This window comes from Anomaloglossus baeobatrachus, chromosome 2 (genome assembly GCF_048569485.1).
Source record: "Anomaloglossus baeobatrachus isolate aAnoBae1 chromosome 2, aAnoBae1.hap1, whole genome shotgun sequence".
Lineage (NCBI taxonomy): Eukaryota > Metazoa > Chordata > Amphibia > Anura > Aromobatidae > Anomaloglossus > Anomaloglossus baeobatrachus.
Genome location: NC_134354.1, coordinates 151,285,582 through 151,301,163, shown reverse-complemented (window position 1 = coordinate 151,301,163; position 15,582 = coordinate 151,285,582). Strand labels below are relative to the sequence as shown.

The 15,582-nt window shown below is 50.6% G+C and overlaps 1 protein-coding gene across 3 annotated transcripts in view; it reads right to left on the bottom strand.

Moving 5' to 3' along the window:
* The window catches only part of POLA1 (DNA polymerase alpha 1, catalytic subunit), a 513,667-nt gene extending 498,755 nt beyond the window's left edge, over nucleotides 1–14,912 (bottom strand). For all 3 annotated transcript variants that reach the window (XM_075335453.1, XM_075335456.1, XM_075335455.1), the window contains exons 1-5: nucleotides 14,805–14,912; nucleotides 10,094–10,218; nucleotides 9,298–9,394; nucleotides 1,314–1,388; nucleotides 178–293 (exon numbers count right to left, since the gene is read on the bottom strand). In XM_075335453.1, coding sequence (XP_075191568.1) covers nucleotides 178–293; nucleotides 1,314–1,388; nucleotides 9,298–9,394; nucleotides 10,094–10,218; nucleotides 14,805–14,841 — 450 coding nt within the window. In that variant the 5' untranslated portion in view covers nucleotides 14,842–14,912. The remainder of the gene's footprint in view (nucleotides 1–177; nucleotides 294–1,313; nucleotides 1,389–9,297; nucleotides 9,395–10,093; nucleotides 10,219–14,804) is intronic.
* Between the last annotated feature and the right edge of the window lie 670 nt (nucleotides 14,913–15,582).

Sequence of the window (15,582 nt, the reverse complement as noted above, 5' to 3'; positions counted from 1 at the left end):
AAAACTGACCAGTGATATGAGCAGTAGTTTCCCATATTAACACTTTGCTACACAAAGCCGCCATTTCCTTATTTTACCCTTTGTGGCCTGGCTATCAAGCTGCTGCAGTCATGCCCTTGTATAGTGCCCTTGTGTACGTTCCCCCAAAAAAAACATTAATAAAAAGAAATAACTTACATCTGTTGTTTTTTTCCCAGCACTGGCCATAAACATTGATTTGATATCGCTTGGTTTGGATACAGACGACTTCTTCACGTTAGGTTTGTCTTTTATGGCGCCCTTGCCTTTTTTTCCTGGAAATAATTGTGACATTATACAACAATGAAAACCAACCATTGCCGCATCTCTGTGCCAAGAGGTAAAAATTGTTGTGATATTAAACAAGGGCCAACAAATGATGGGGCACCGTATAGCAGAATCATAGGCGCTCAGAGGCTGTGGAAGAATGAATGGTTATATGTGGGGCAATAGAGCAACTATTTTCTGCATTACAGGTATGGAAGATTACAGGAAGAAGCCTATACAAACTGTAACGAACAACACACATCAACTATCTGCATGTTCCACCCACAATTCCCCCCCAGACTAAGCCTGCGGCTGTTGTATACTCCAGCACTTTAAAGAGGTTGTCCAATGAAAACAAGTCATCACTTATCCACATATAAAAAAAATATATACAATTGTGGCGATTTTCACACTTTATGTAGAATTTAGCTTAAAAGCATTATCCAAGATTAAATGTGAGCAGACTTGCACAATAGCAGGGTCAGTAAAGTCTATCATCTGACAGTGCAGATCTGTGGTGCAGGGTGATCCTGACGGTACTTTGGAGCACTGGTTCTCCTTTAATTAACAAATGGTGCAATGGGCTTTCTAATGACATGCGCATTGCAGCAGAAGGCTCCGGCACCTGTGCTCCAAAGCCGCAACAGGATCCGTGAAGACGCATATCAGACATGCTGTCAATCATTTAAAGGCAGCTCACAGCCTACAGGAGTGAAGTGCTCCACTCATTTTGTCCCACTCTTGTGCCCAAATGTGGGATGGATCAGACTCAAGAGATTGGAAGTTCATGTCATAAATTAGTCAGATGACCTGCAACAAGATGAGCTCAAAGAAGAAGTGCAGATAATAAAAGAACTGTAATGATGAGTTAGAACACAGGGAAAACATGGTATTTACTTGTTGGACAGCCCCTTTATAGGATTAAATAAGTAAAGCAATTTCAAAAAGGTGACTTCTTCTGGACACTAAGGGATTAGGAGGCCTTAGTCACATAAAAGGGTTAAATGCGCATAAAACCCATTATATACCTTTGTCAAGATGCACGCCTTCATCTAGGTCATCATCAAAAATTTCTCTTCCATCTTCCACATAACCAGCCCCATCTGTAAACCAAAACAGAAGGAAAAGGGTAACTAATTTTTCTCTAAAAGTTGACAAATGGCTGCAGTCTTATATGTGCTCATGTTGTGGTGAGGATGCAATGTTTATTTTCTGCAGCCACCTGCTTATTTTCCCTGCTCTGCCCCCAATGTCTCTGCTTGACAACTTGCATTTCTCTACTTTCCAGAGGGGTGTTGGGCTGCCTGGAGGCCTGCTTGTATTATACAGGCCATGCTTGCTTTCCTCCACTTTCCATGATGCGTCTCAATTCTGCTGCAATTGTTGCCCTGTTAATGCCCACAGCCATTTAGAACGAGCAGGGTGAGAGCAGCGTGATCCCACAGAGGAGCCACAGACGCTTTTCCACTTCCTAAGGCTGCTTTCACACTACGTTTTTTTAACATGCGTCATGAACGTTTTTTTAACGAAAAAAACGGATCCAGTGCAAATGCGTTTTCATTTCAATGCATTTGCAATGGACTCGCGTCAACATGCGTTTGCGTGCGTTATAGTGAGGATCCAGCGACTTGCAGTTTTTTAACTTTTTTCAAAAACGCTACTTGTAGCATTTTTGAGCTGCGTCCAACTACTGCAAATCACTGGATCCTGACTAAACAGCACGCAAACGCATGTGAACACTGGCATGCTGATAGACAGGATCCTGCTTGCTCTACTGAGCATGCCCAGAAACCAGCCTGTTGTGATCAGTCTCTCTCCCCCTCCCTCTCTCCCCCTCCCTCTCTCCCCCTCCCTCTCTCCCCCTCCCTCTCTCCCCCTCCCTCTCTCCCCCTCCCTCTCTCCCCCTCCCTCTCTCCCCCTCCCTCTCTCCCCCTCCCTCTCCTCTCTCTCCCCCGCCTGAGAGCAGCGGACGCTCGTAACCAAGGTAAATATCGGGTAACCAAGCAAAGCGCTTCTTAGTTACCCGATGTTTACCTTGGTTACGTCTGCAGGGAGCCGGCTGCTAGCAGCTGCGGACGCTCATAACCAAGGTAAATATCGGGTATTCAAGCAAAGCACTTCACTTAGTTACCCGATATTTACCTTGGTTACAGCTTACTGCAGCTGTCAGATGCCGGCTCCCAGTCTCACGTTCAGTTCCCCTCACTCCCGATCACATGACTCCAATGCCCGCCCATAAACTTCAAGTGACAGGATCCTGCAAAATAACATGCGTTTGCATGCGTTTTTCTCTGCAAAAATAGGATCCGCTTTTGCAGCAAAAAAACGTTCATGACGCATGCTAAAAAAAAACGTAGTGTGAAAGCAGCCTAAGGGATGCGCCACATTCCTTTGGAACATGAAAGCAGTATGATGATGGCAAGGCCCAGTCACATGGAGACTTTGTGGCACTGCCCATTAATGTCAAACGAAACACCGTCACAATCCACAATATTGCATACAACTGAAGAAGTTTTCAGAAAACCCATCACCTGGCTGTAGTTTTTTTTCTCCCTTGAAGCAAAAGTTTTTATTCTCCACCTCTCCATGTCCAGCGCTAGGTATCCACCACTGTTCCTGGTGTCTGGTATGGTCAGTAATTCTGCCAAAGAAGATGAAACTCACCGATTGACTGCGACATAGTGGACATGACATCAGCACTGCATAGAATAACAGACACCGGGACCAGCGGCGGAGACTGTGCACTAACCCAGGGAGGACGAGCAAAGCATAGTTTGTTTTTAAATAGACTTCGCCTGGGAACCCTTGTGGAGCTTTCCTTTGGACTGTTGCTCGACACCCCCTAAAATTTGTGTGCAACCCAAACAAAAGAAGGGAATTTTGTTACTTACCGTAAATTCCTTTTCTTCTAGCTCCTATTGGGAGACCCAGACGATTGGGTGTATAGCACTGCCTCCGGAGGCCACACAAAGCATTACACTAAAAAGTGTAAGGCCCCTCCCCTTCTGGCTATACACCCCCAGTGGGATCACTGGCTCACCAGTTTTAGTGCAAAAGCAAGAAGGAGGAAAGCCAATAACTGGTTTAAACAAATTCACTCCGAAGTAACATCGGAGAACTGAAAACCATTCAACATGAACAACATGTGTACCCGAAAAACCACCAAAAATCCCGAAGGACAACAGGGCGGGTGCTGGGTCTCCCAATAGGAGCTAGAAGAAAAGGAATTTACGGTAAGTAACAAAATTCCCTTCTTCTTCGGCGCTCCATTGGGAGACCCAGACGATTGGGACGTCCAAAAGCTGTCCCTGGGTGGGTAAAGAAATACCTCATGTTAGAGCTGCAAAGACAGCCCTCCCCTACGGGGAGGCAACTGCCGCCTGCAGGACTCTTCTACCTAGGCTGGCGTCCGCCGAAGCATAGGTATGCACCTGATAATGTTTGGTGAAAGTGTGCAGACTCGACCAGGTAGCTACCTGGCACACCTGTTGAGCCGTAGCCTGGTGTCGTAATGCCCAGGACGCACCCACGGCTCTGGTAGAATGGGCCTTCAGCCCTGATGGAACCGGAAGCCCAGCAGAACGGTAGGGTTCAAGAATTGGTTCCTTGATCCATCGAGCCAGGGTGGCTTTGGAAGCCTGCGACCCTTTGCGCTGACCAGCGACAAGTATAAAGAGTGCATCCGAGCTGCGCAGGGGCGCCGTGCGGGAAAAGTAGATTCTGAGCGCTCTCATCAGATCCAACAAATGCAAATCCAATTCATATCGATGAACTGGATGAGGACAAAAGGAAGGTAAGGAGATATCCTGACTGAGATGAAAGGGGGATACCACCTTAGGGAGAAAACCCGGAATCAGGCGCAGCAATACCTTGTCTTGGTGAAAAACCAGGAAAGGGGCTTTGGATGACCGCGCTGCTAGCTCGGACACTCTCTGAAGAGACGTGACCGTTACCAAAAAAGGCCACTTTCTGTGACAGTCGAGAAAGTGAAAAAACATCCCTCAGAGGCTCAAAGGACGGCTCCTGGAGAGCAAGTAGTACCCTGTGCAGATCCCATGGGTCTAACGGCCTCTTGTACGGAGGGACAATGTGACCAACCCCATGCAGGAACGTGCGTACCTGAGGAAGTCGTACTATGCGCTTCTGAAAGAATACAGACAGCGCTGGGACTCGTCCGTTAAGAGAGCCGAGCGACAAACCTTTTCCCAAACCAAATTGCAGGAAGGAAGGAAAAGTAGGCAATGCAAATGTCCAGGGAGACACTCCCTGAGCAGAGCGCTAAGATAAGAATATCTTCCACGTCTTGTGGCAGATCTTGGCAGACGCCGGCTTCCTAGCCCGTCTCATGGTGGCAATGACGTCTTGAGATAATCCTGAAGACGCTAGGATCTCGGACTCGATGGCCACACAGTCAGGATCAGGGCCGTAGAATTCAGTGGAAAAAACGGCCCTTGGGACAGCAAGTCTGGCCGGTCTGAGAGTGCCCACGGTTGGCCGACCGTGAGATGCCACAGATCCGGGAACCACGACCTCCTCGGCCAGTCTGGGACGACGAGGATGGCGCGGCGGCAAGCGGAGCTGAGCTTGCGTAGCACTCTGGGCAACAGTGATAGAGGTAGAACACATAGGGTAGCTGGAACTGCGACCAATCCTTAACTAGGGCGCCTGCCGCCAGAGCACTTTGCTCGTGAGACCGCGCCATGAAAATCGGGACCTTGTTGTTGTGCCGAGACGCCATTAGGTCGACGTCCGGCATCCCCCAGCGGCTACAGATTTCCTGACACCATTCTGAGTGCAGAGGCCATTCCCCTGCGTCCATACCCAGGCGACTGAGGAAGTCTGCTTCCCAATTTCCTACTCCCGGGATGTGAACTGCGGATATGGTGGATGCTCTGTCCCCCACCCACATCAGAATCCGCCGGATTGCCTGGTAGGCTTGGCGATGCGTGTTCCGCCTTGGTGGGCGATGTCTGCCACCGCTGTGGAATTGTCCGACTGAATTCGGATCTGTTTTCCTTCCAGCCACTGCTGGAAGGCTTGCAGGGCAAGATACACTTCCCAGATTTCCAGAACATTGATCTGAAGGATGGACTCCTCTGAAGAGAGTCCTTGACCGTCTGAGAAGGGAAACGTTCCTGTCTAGGGACGTCGACTCCCCAACCCATTGGCAAAGCATGTCCCATTGAAGTGGACGCAGATGAAACTGCGCGAAAGTGACTGCCTCTGCATGAGGCGTCTTAAGGGGTGTGACTGGCCTTGAAGGAGAGACTGCACCCCCGTCTGTAGTGAACGCTGCTTGTCCAGCGGAAGCTTCACTATCGCTGAGGGAGTGTGAAACTCCATGCCCAGATATGTCAGCGATTGGGTCGGTGCCCGATGTAACCTTGAAAAGTTGATGATCCACCCGAAACTCTGGAGAGTCTCCAGCGCCACGTTCAGGCTGTGTCGGCATGCCTCTTGAGAGGGTGCCTTGACAAGTGGATCGTCCCAGTAAGGATCACAGAGTGACCCTGAGAGTGCAGGACTGCTCCCACTGCTGCCCTGAACTTGGTGAAAACCCGTAGGGCTGTCGCCAGACCGAAGGGCAGGGCTACGCACTGAAGATGCTCGTCTTCAATAACGAAAACGTAGCAAACGCTGGTGCTCTGGAGCAATCGGCACGTGGAGATAAGCATCCTGATGTCTATTGATGCTAGGAAAGCTCCTTGCGACATTGAGGCAATGACGGAGCGGAGGTTACATCCGGAACCGCCTGGCCTTCACGTGCTTGGTGAGCAGTTTTAGGTCCAGAACGGAACGGAAAGAGCCACCCCTTTTTTGGCACCCCAATCAGATTGGAGGAAAAAACCGTGTCTTGTTCCTGAAGAGGAACAGGGATTACCACTTCTTCTGCCTGCAGAAGAGCATCGGCTCGGTGGGGGGAGGGGGGGGGGGAGTTCTGAAGAATCGAGTCGGAGGACGAGAACAGAGCTCTATCCTGTACACGTGAGACAAAATGTCTCTCACCCACCGGTCTGTGACCTGTGGCAGCTAAATGTCGCCAAGCGGGAGATTCTGCCACCAACCGCGGATGCGGAGAGAGAGAGCTGAAAGTCATGAGGAGACCGCCTTGGTAGCGGTTCCTCCTGCTGCCTTCCTTGGGCGTGATTGAGCCCGGCCGGAAACTGAGCCCCTCTGAGCCTTTTGAGTCCTTTTGGACGAGGACAATTGGGACCTGCCCGAGCCTGGGAAGGACCAACCTCGACTGTCCCTCCAGGACAGCATTACTAGGGTAAGTCGCAATGCAGACATTGCGAGGTTAAGGACACCACCTGCGGCACAGATGTACATGTGCTCAAGACCAGCTGCGCACGCCCAGCTGAAATAGCATAGAGTGCCCATACGGCTGCGAATGCCGGAGCAACCGACACACTGATAGCTTCACAGACAGATTTCAACCAGAGGTCCATCTGTCTGTCAATGGCATCTTTAAGTGAAGTCCCATCTCCACTGCAACTATGGATCTAGCCGCAAGCCTGGAGATTGGGGGATCCACCTTTGGACCCTGGGTCTAGCGCTTCACCACGTCAGGGGAAAGGGATAACGTGTATCCTTAAAACGTTTGGAGAAAACGCTTATCTGGTAAGCGTGGTGTTTCTGAACTGCTTCTCTGAAGTCAGCGTGGCCAGAAAAATACGCAATATACGCATGAGTACTGAAAAAGGATTTCTCCTGCTGTGAAGCTGACTCCTCCAATGGGGGAGCTGAGGGAGAAATATCCAACATTCCATTGATGGACGCTATAAGATCATTCACTATGGCGTCACCATCCGGTGTATCCGGATTGAGAGCGGTGTCAGGACCAAAGCCCTGATCAGCTACGTCTGCCTCATCATACAGAGAGTCCTTGCTGGGACCTTGACCAGTGATGAAGCCGAGTGCCGCACCCAGCGAGCTAGCTTAGGCTGTCTGGGACTGCCGTCCGTGTCAGAGCCTTCACCCTGGAATGCCTGGGACCCCCCCGGAGCACTGATTACGTTCCAAATGAGGGTGGTCAGGGAGCATTAATCAAGATTGCCCATGGCCTGTCTGGACTGCAAAGTCTCTATCCCATGACAATCTATCAGCCGAAACTGCAACTCCGTCCCTGTCCCTGGACAGGGTAGAGACCCCGGCTGACCAAGTGCTACAGGGGAGCTTGCACACAATGGGGGTCATGCCGGTGGAACAGTATCACATGCAGGAAAAAACAGCATAGGAAGCCTTGTTGCTTTTTTGCTGCTGTATTCAAGCCATCTATGCAAAGTATGGCATACAAGCATAAACACTTCAGCACATGCAATACAAGCAGCCTAGAAAACCTGTGCCTTGGCACCCTTGCTTTTTTGCTGCTGTTGTCCAGCCATCTAGGAGAATATAGCCCAGAGTAGCGACCGTACAGTGCAATGTATAGCATACAAGCATAAGTACAAATGAACACTTCAACACCTGCAATACAAGCAGCCTATAACGCCTGTGCCTTGGCACCCATGCTTTTTGCTGCTGTTGTCCAGACCTCTAGGAGAATATAGCCCAGAGTAGCGACCGTACAGTGCAATGTATAGCATACAAGCATAAGTACAAATGAACACTTCAGCACATGCAATACAAGCAGCCTAGAAAACCTGTGCCTTAGCACCCTTGCTTTTTGCTGCTGTTATCTCGCCATCTAGGAGGGCATATAGCCAAAGATAGCGACCTACAGTGCAGTGTATTGAAAAAGGATTTCTCCTGCTGTGCATACAAGCATAAAATACAAATGGACACTTCGGTATTTAGTGGGGTCAGCACTTCAGGTGCTGCTTACCGCCCGCCTATAACGCGGGTGTGTGGTCGCCAGAGCCCTGTGTTGGTTGCCCAGAGCATGTCTCCGTTCCCCAGCTCGGACTGCGTGCAGGAATGGCTGCCGGCGTCCTTCTCCAGCTCGTGTGACGAGGGGCGGGCCGTGGGCGTGCCCCAGCCAAGAGCGGGAAACTGGCGTCCCACTGTGTCCAGTGAAGGGGGCTGGAGAATGCAAAGCAGACTCCAGCCCTCGGCGCTGACTGTCTGTACAGCGTCCCGCCTCTCCCCTGACTGGCAGGGCTGGAGGCGGGAACGAAACGAAAACTAGGCCGCAAAGCCGGGGACTCGAGTAATAAGCGCGGCCGTCCATGTGCACGGCCAGCGCGGAAGTCCCCGGCGCACCATAAGTCCCAGCCGCGCCACAATGTAAAAAACACCCAGCAGCGGCCGGCGCGGCAGTTCCCAATACATAAATTCACTCAGCTAAGCTGCAGTGAATAATAGCACGAGCGCACCGCGCTGTTACCCCCGGCGCACTAACACTCCCAGCAATGCTGGTGTGTGTGTGCGCGCTTGCCCGGGGACACAGAGTACCTTAATGTAGCAGGGCCTGTCCCTGACGATACTCAGCTCCATATCCAGCAGGTTCTCTGGGTCTGTGGATGGAGCCCGGTCTCAGTGCCTGGAGACCTGTAAGATCCCACTTCGCCCAGAGCCCTGAGGGGGGATGGGGAAGGAAAACAGCATGTGGGCTCCAGCCTCCGTACCCGCAATGGGTACCTCAACCTTAACAAACACCCGACAAAAGTGGGGTGAGAAGGGAGCATGCTGGGGGCCCCATATGGGCCCACTTTTCTTCCATCCGACATAGTCAGCAGCTGCTGCTGACTAAAAACAGTGGAGCTATGCGTGGATGTCTGACCTCCTTCGCACAAAGCAGAAAACTGGTGAGCCAGTGATCCCACTGGGGGTGTATAGCCAGAAGGGGAGGGGCCTTACACTTTTTAGTGTAATGCTTTGTGTGGCCTCCGGAGGCAGTGCTATACACCCAATCGTCTGGGTCTCCCAATGGAGCGCCGAAGAAATTTGCATCCCAAGTTTTTGCTATGAACTTCACTTGTGATACTGATAAATCTGTAGGCAAATCCGGATGATAAGGTTCAACTATGGAATTTATTCTGTAATCATAATAGCAAAGCAGAGCTAGCTTACCATCATCCACTATCCAGTCATCATCTTGGCGTTCACGGACAATCTTTGAGTAAGACTCCTCGTCCACCTCTTCATATATACTTGTCATGTCTTCCACCTCACAATAAAACAGGTAAATGTTGAAAATATACACGAAAATTATATGTGCTTTAGTCTTCATTTATATAAGAATCCAGAGCGTCTCTGTGGAGTTCAGTCACATTTGATCACGAAAATCGATGAAACTGACAGAAAATACATTTTATATTAATCTCTGACATAACACTCCTTAATGACCTTTAGACTGCTCAGACTATAAACATCCAGGCGGCCAACACTTTACTCTGCACTGATGTTCTAAAACGTCAATACAAAGTAAGTAACTTGCAAAATATCATGCTGCTGTGGGGGTGGGGAGCCTGCTGTCAGACACAGACTGCTCACATGATCTATTTCAGCATAAGGGCAGTTTCACACATCCGGCATTTCGCCGGATTGCTGGATCTGGCACACTCCAGTACAGTGTAATACTGTACAATGGCATTCCGGCAAGCTCCGGTCACATGACAGCATAACGGAAGTGTGAACGTAGCCTTAGTCTATTGTATATGGGACCCTTACCACAAAACATTGATGCCATATCTGAAGCCATCCAGCCACCTTCAAGCATTCCTAAATGTTTCAGGCTTATTACAGCATTCTGTACTCCGGTTCTGGCTTATACTATACATATATTGCTTCTGCTGCTCTGTCAATAAGGCCAGGTTTGACAGCAGAATAATGAAGTCAGAAATAGTCTGCAACTAAAATAGCTTACCTCATATTTCACTTTCTCACCGCATTTTGCTTTTCTCAGTTTTTCTAAGGCTTCCTTACGGCCCTTTTTTTCAGTCTTTTCACGACGAGATCGGGAGGTAGCAAAACTGCCAGAGTCCTCCATATCTGATGACAAAATGGTAAGAGATGTAGTTAGATAAAGTTCTAGCAGGTATAACAGGCCCAACACTGACACATCCTGAAGACAGAACATCTCACTTAAAGGAGTTGTCCGACATTAGCTTAACAAAAATTTTTCAGTTTATCTGTGCTGTATTGTCATATAAATCACCCCTACATTGTTATTTTTTGTTTTCTAACTTTTGTTCCTCTTGAATTATCCCTTTATTCTCTGCAGCTCCTTGTTTACATTCAGATCCAGCAAACTGACCACTTCCTGTGCAGAACCTCAGTCAGAGCTGTCACCACTCACCCCAGTGTCCAGCCCCACCCCAGTGTCCAGCATCGCCCCCTGCACACACATTCCCTGTCAGTATTCTTCCCCAGCACCTGACCTGGTATCACTACAGCATTGCAAATAACAGCCCCACATCGGGCTCTGCACTGCACACGCACACATTTGGCTCTGCACACGCACACATATGGCTCTGCACACGCACACATATGGCTCTGCACACGCACACATATGGCTCTGCACACGCACACATATGGCTCTGCACACGCACACATAGGGCTCTGCACCGCACACATAGGGCTCTGCACCGCACACATAGGGCTCTGCACCGCACACGCACACATATGGCTCTGCACCGCACACGCACACATATGGCTCTGCAACCCCCCCATCCCCATCGGGAACACATGTGGAATACATACTCACCCTTCCTCGGTCCCCGCCGCTCCTGCACGTTCGCGCGCTGTCTGTGCTCTGGACATATCAGCACAGTAGTGACGTCACCGCTGTGCTGAAGAGAGCACAGACAGCCGGAGGGACAGTGATGAGAAGCAGCGCTGCGCTCCTTCTCATCAGCACTTTCAAATGTACCGGCATCGGTGATCTGTGATGCCGGTACATTTGAATGAGTGATCCTGAGCAGGGGCCCGGTGCTGGCGCTGACACCACGGCAGCCGCCGCCCCCAGGTCACGGACCCCACAGCAGTGCAGGGGGAGGTTACTGGAGAGTAACAGAGGTGCGGGGGAATGTGTGGGAGGGTGCAGGGAAGGGGGCGGGGCTCATCACACTGTAGACACCCAGCAGGGAGGCGACATGCTGTTTCCACATTTGCATGTCAACATGGCCCTGCCCATGTAGACATGAAATGACCGGAAGCAGCAAAATCGCGGCAGGAGCGGTCACATGACCGCTCTGAGCCGGGGGAGAGGGTCTGACAGCAGGGCAGGTAAGTGGTCTCTATCTACTTACCTGCCCCAATGTAGCCCAATAGGAAAATAAAAAAAAAAAATGTCAAAGAAGCCGGATAACCCCTTTAAGCTGGGTTCACACTAAGCGACAGCGACAACGACGTCGCTGTTACGTCACCATTTTCTGTGACATAACAGCGACCTTGTAAGTCGCTGTTATGATCGCTGCTTAGCTGTCAAACACAGCAGCCGAAGCAGCGATCATAACGACACGCGTCGCTGTGCTGCAACATGTGCAGAGAGCAGGGAGCCGCGCACACTGAGCGCTGGCTCCCTGCTCTCCTAGCTACAGTACACATCGGGTTAATTACACAATGTGTACTACAGCCACATGTGCACAGAGCAGGAGCCGACACTGGCAGCGTGAGAGCGGCGGAGGCTGGTAACGAAGGTAAATATCGGGTAACCACCTTGGTTACCCGATGTTTCCCTTGGTTACAGCTTACCGCAGGCTGTCAGACGCTGGCTCCTGCTCCCTGCACATTCAGGATTGTTGCTCTCTCGCTGTCACACACAGCGATGTGTGCTTATCAGCGGGAGACCAACAATAAAAAAACGAACCAGCACTGTGTGTAACGAGCAGCGATCTCACAGCAGGGGCCAGATCGCTGCTCAGTGTCACACACAGCGAGATCGCTAATGAGGTCACTGCTGCGTCACAAGAAACGTGACTCAGCAGCGATCTCAGCAGCGATCTCGCTGCGTGTGAAGCACTCCTTAGAGATTGGTAATGCCGTCATACAAGAGACACATATGGACAAGTCACTCCAGTAATCAGAGAAACAAGGCCCCGGACGATGCTTTCTATTATCTCATATGTATTCAGCTCTTTGAACCACTTTTTGGCACATTTATAACTGCATACTGATAATGCAATTTATGTTCCATGTCTAAAAGGGATTGTCCAGTCTAGATACATAAATCTGTATTCACTTTAACTTACTGCACTTGTGAATCCTCACATTGCACGCACTCTGCGGAGGGAAGATTCTCCACTGTTACATCAGCAACGGTGGTCACAAATATGGGATATGCAAATTCCGGGCCACAATCCGACTAGATGGGCGCAGCCTCACTTAAAGGGGTATTCCCATCTCCAAGTTCCTATCCCAATATGTAGTAGGTGTAATAATAATAACAATATTAACAAATACCTCCAATTAGAAATGTAGTATAGTTCTCCTGATATCGCCATGTCTCTTACCTCATGTGCAGGGCATTGCAGCTTAGGTATCCATGGTTACTAGCACAAGCAACTAACTGTCACTATATGAGTGGTAGTAACCATGGATACCTAAGCTAAAATGCCCTGCACATGAGGTAAGAGACATGACTATATCAGGAGAACTATACTACATTTCTAATTGAAGGTATTTGCTATTACTTATTATTACACATACCACATATTGGGATAGGATCTTGGAGATGAGAATACCCTTTAATGCAAGTATATCGAGCAAAGCCGTGCCCACACCTAGTAGGATTGAGGCTCGGAGTGCGCATATCACATACACTCAGCAACGTGATCGTCATTCCCCAGCTCTGACCCTGGAGAATCAACACAGTGCACTGTAAGAATACACAAGTCCGCACTCACACAAAGTGTCTTTTATATGTAGATCAGACAACCCCTTTAGAATTTATGATGTGTGCACGACTTTATGCTTCAATAAGACCAAGTAGCTAAGCCTAAGTAGCAAAAAAAGTGGCATCTGCAGGTCACCAGCAAGCTTAAAGGGGTACTCCCAATTTAGACATTTAAGACACATGCCTGAAAGATGTGCGTCCCACTGTCAAAGTGGAGAATGCGAGTCCCCAATCTACCTGGTAATTCAGGCAGCAAATGGATAGATCAATGGCTGTGTGCAGCCATGTCCATATACTTCTACTGAGCAGTCCGGAGGCCACCTTAATGAACAGTCAACCACTGCTGCCCCCAGAGCAGGATGATGAGGTACTGCACTGTACAGGGGCCTCTGCTGACACCAGAGCAGGATGATGAGGTACTGCACAGCACAGGGGCCACCACTACCCCCAGGACAGGATGATGAGGTACTACACTGCACAGGGGCCTCTGCTGACACCAGAGCAGGATGATGAGGTACTGCACAGCACAGGGGCCACCGCTGCCTCCAGAGCAGGGTGATGAGGTACTGCACTGCACAGGGGCCATTGCTGCCTCCAGAGCAGGATGATGAGGTATTACACTGTACAGGGGCCACCGCTACCCCCAGAACAGGATGATGAGGTACTGCACAGGGGCCACTGCTGCCTCAGAAGCAGGATGATGAGGTACTGCACTGGGGCCACTGCTGCCTTCAGAGCAGGATGATGAGGTACTGCACAGCACAGGGGCCACTGCTGCCTCAGAAGCAGGATGATGAGGTACTGCACTAAGGCCACTGCTGCCTCCAGAGCAGGATGATACAATACTACACAGCACAGGGGCCACTGCTGCTTCCAGAGCAGGATGATGAGGTACTGCACTGGGACCATTGCTGCCCCCAAAACAGGATGATGAGGTACTGCACAGGGGCCACTGCTGCCTCCAGAGCTGGGCGATGAGGTGCTGCACAGCACAGGGGCCACTGCTGCCCCCAGACCAGGGTGATGAGGTACTGCACTGCACTGGGGCCATTGCTGCCACCAAAACAGGATGATGAGGTACTGTACAGAGGCCACTGCTGCCTCCAGAGCAGGATGATGAGGTACTGCACTACACTGGGGCCACTGCTGCCCCCAAAACAGGATGATGAGGTACTGCACAGGGGCCACCGCTGCCTCTAGAGCTGGGTGATGAGGTACTGCATTGCACAGGAGCTATTGCTGCCTCCAGAGCAGGGTGATGAGGTACGGCACTGCACAGGGGCCACTGCTGCCTCCAGAGCAGGGTGATGAGGTACTGCACTGCACAGGGGCCATTCCTGCCCCCAAACCAGGGTGATGAGGTGCTGCATTGCACAGGGGCTATTGCTGCCTCCAGAGCAGGGTGATGAGGTACTGCACTGCACAGGGGCTATTGCTGCCTCCAGAGCCGGATGATGAGGTACTGCACAGCACACGGGCCACTGCCGGGATGTGCTGCAGATTATTGTCCTCTTCTGGAGGAACATGCAGGGTCTGGGCCCTCACCAGTGCGCGCTTTATTGTAGCCTGTCAGATACTAAGTCCTCGCTATATGATAGGCTGGGACTAGTAGTGCCGCGGTAACATTACAAGCACTGGCTGACACGCGTCTCAGCAGGAAGAGTGCAGGGCTGTCCTGATGACATAACCATCATACAGCGGGTACGGCCGTCCTATCATGTGCCCGCCTCCTCCCCGTTACCGTGCTGCTGTCCGTCTTCTTTGGACACCGGGGCCATGCTTCCTGTACTGCGCTAGTAGTGACGGCAGCTACAGTCCTGGCGCCAAAACCCGGACAGGACAAACAGAACTCTGCACTCGAACTGGCGCGACTTGGACAACCAATCCAGAGAGAACAGGAACACGTGCGGACCAATCAGAGAGCTGCATTGATCCTCTCTTCTCCCGTCAAGCGCGTTCGTACGCGTGGAGTGGCTCGTTCCAAGCTGTGTTCTGTAGCGCGCATGCGCGGCTCACCGAAGCCTGAGAGGTGAGATGGTGTTGGTGCAGGATGGGTGACATCCTCCGGTCCGGGATCAGATAACTGCCTGTATCTCATACCCGGGTCTACAAGGCTTTCTCATAGTATGGTAGTATGGTCACACGCAGCAGACACATGTTCTCTCCATTCATCTCTATGGAGTTTGCAGAACTACATGCAGGTGGGTCAGGACTGGGACAAGGTATTGTGGTGCACCCCCCCCCCCCCATCCAGCAAAGGAATGAGTACAGAAACCCTAATGCACCCCTGACAGGTAACAAGCGCCGACAACCACTTCCACTAGAATTGTTACCTCTTTCACCAAAAAATATCAGCAAAAGTAAAATAAGGCAAGAGTGATATTCTTCCCTGACATCCTATATTATACTATCAGACCCAAGGATAGTCATAGAAGATAATATAGCTTGACCATAATGAGGGCCGCTTGGTTTCAATTAAGGTGCCCAGCATTTGGCAGATACCATAATGGAAACTAAAC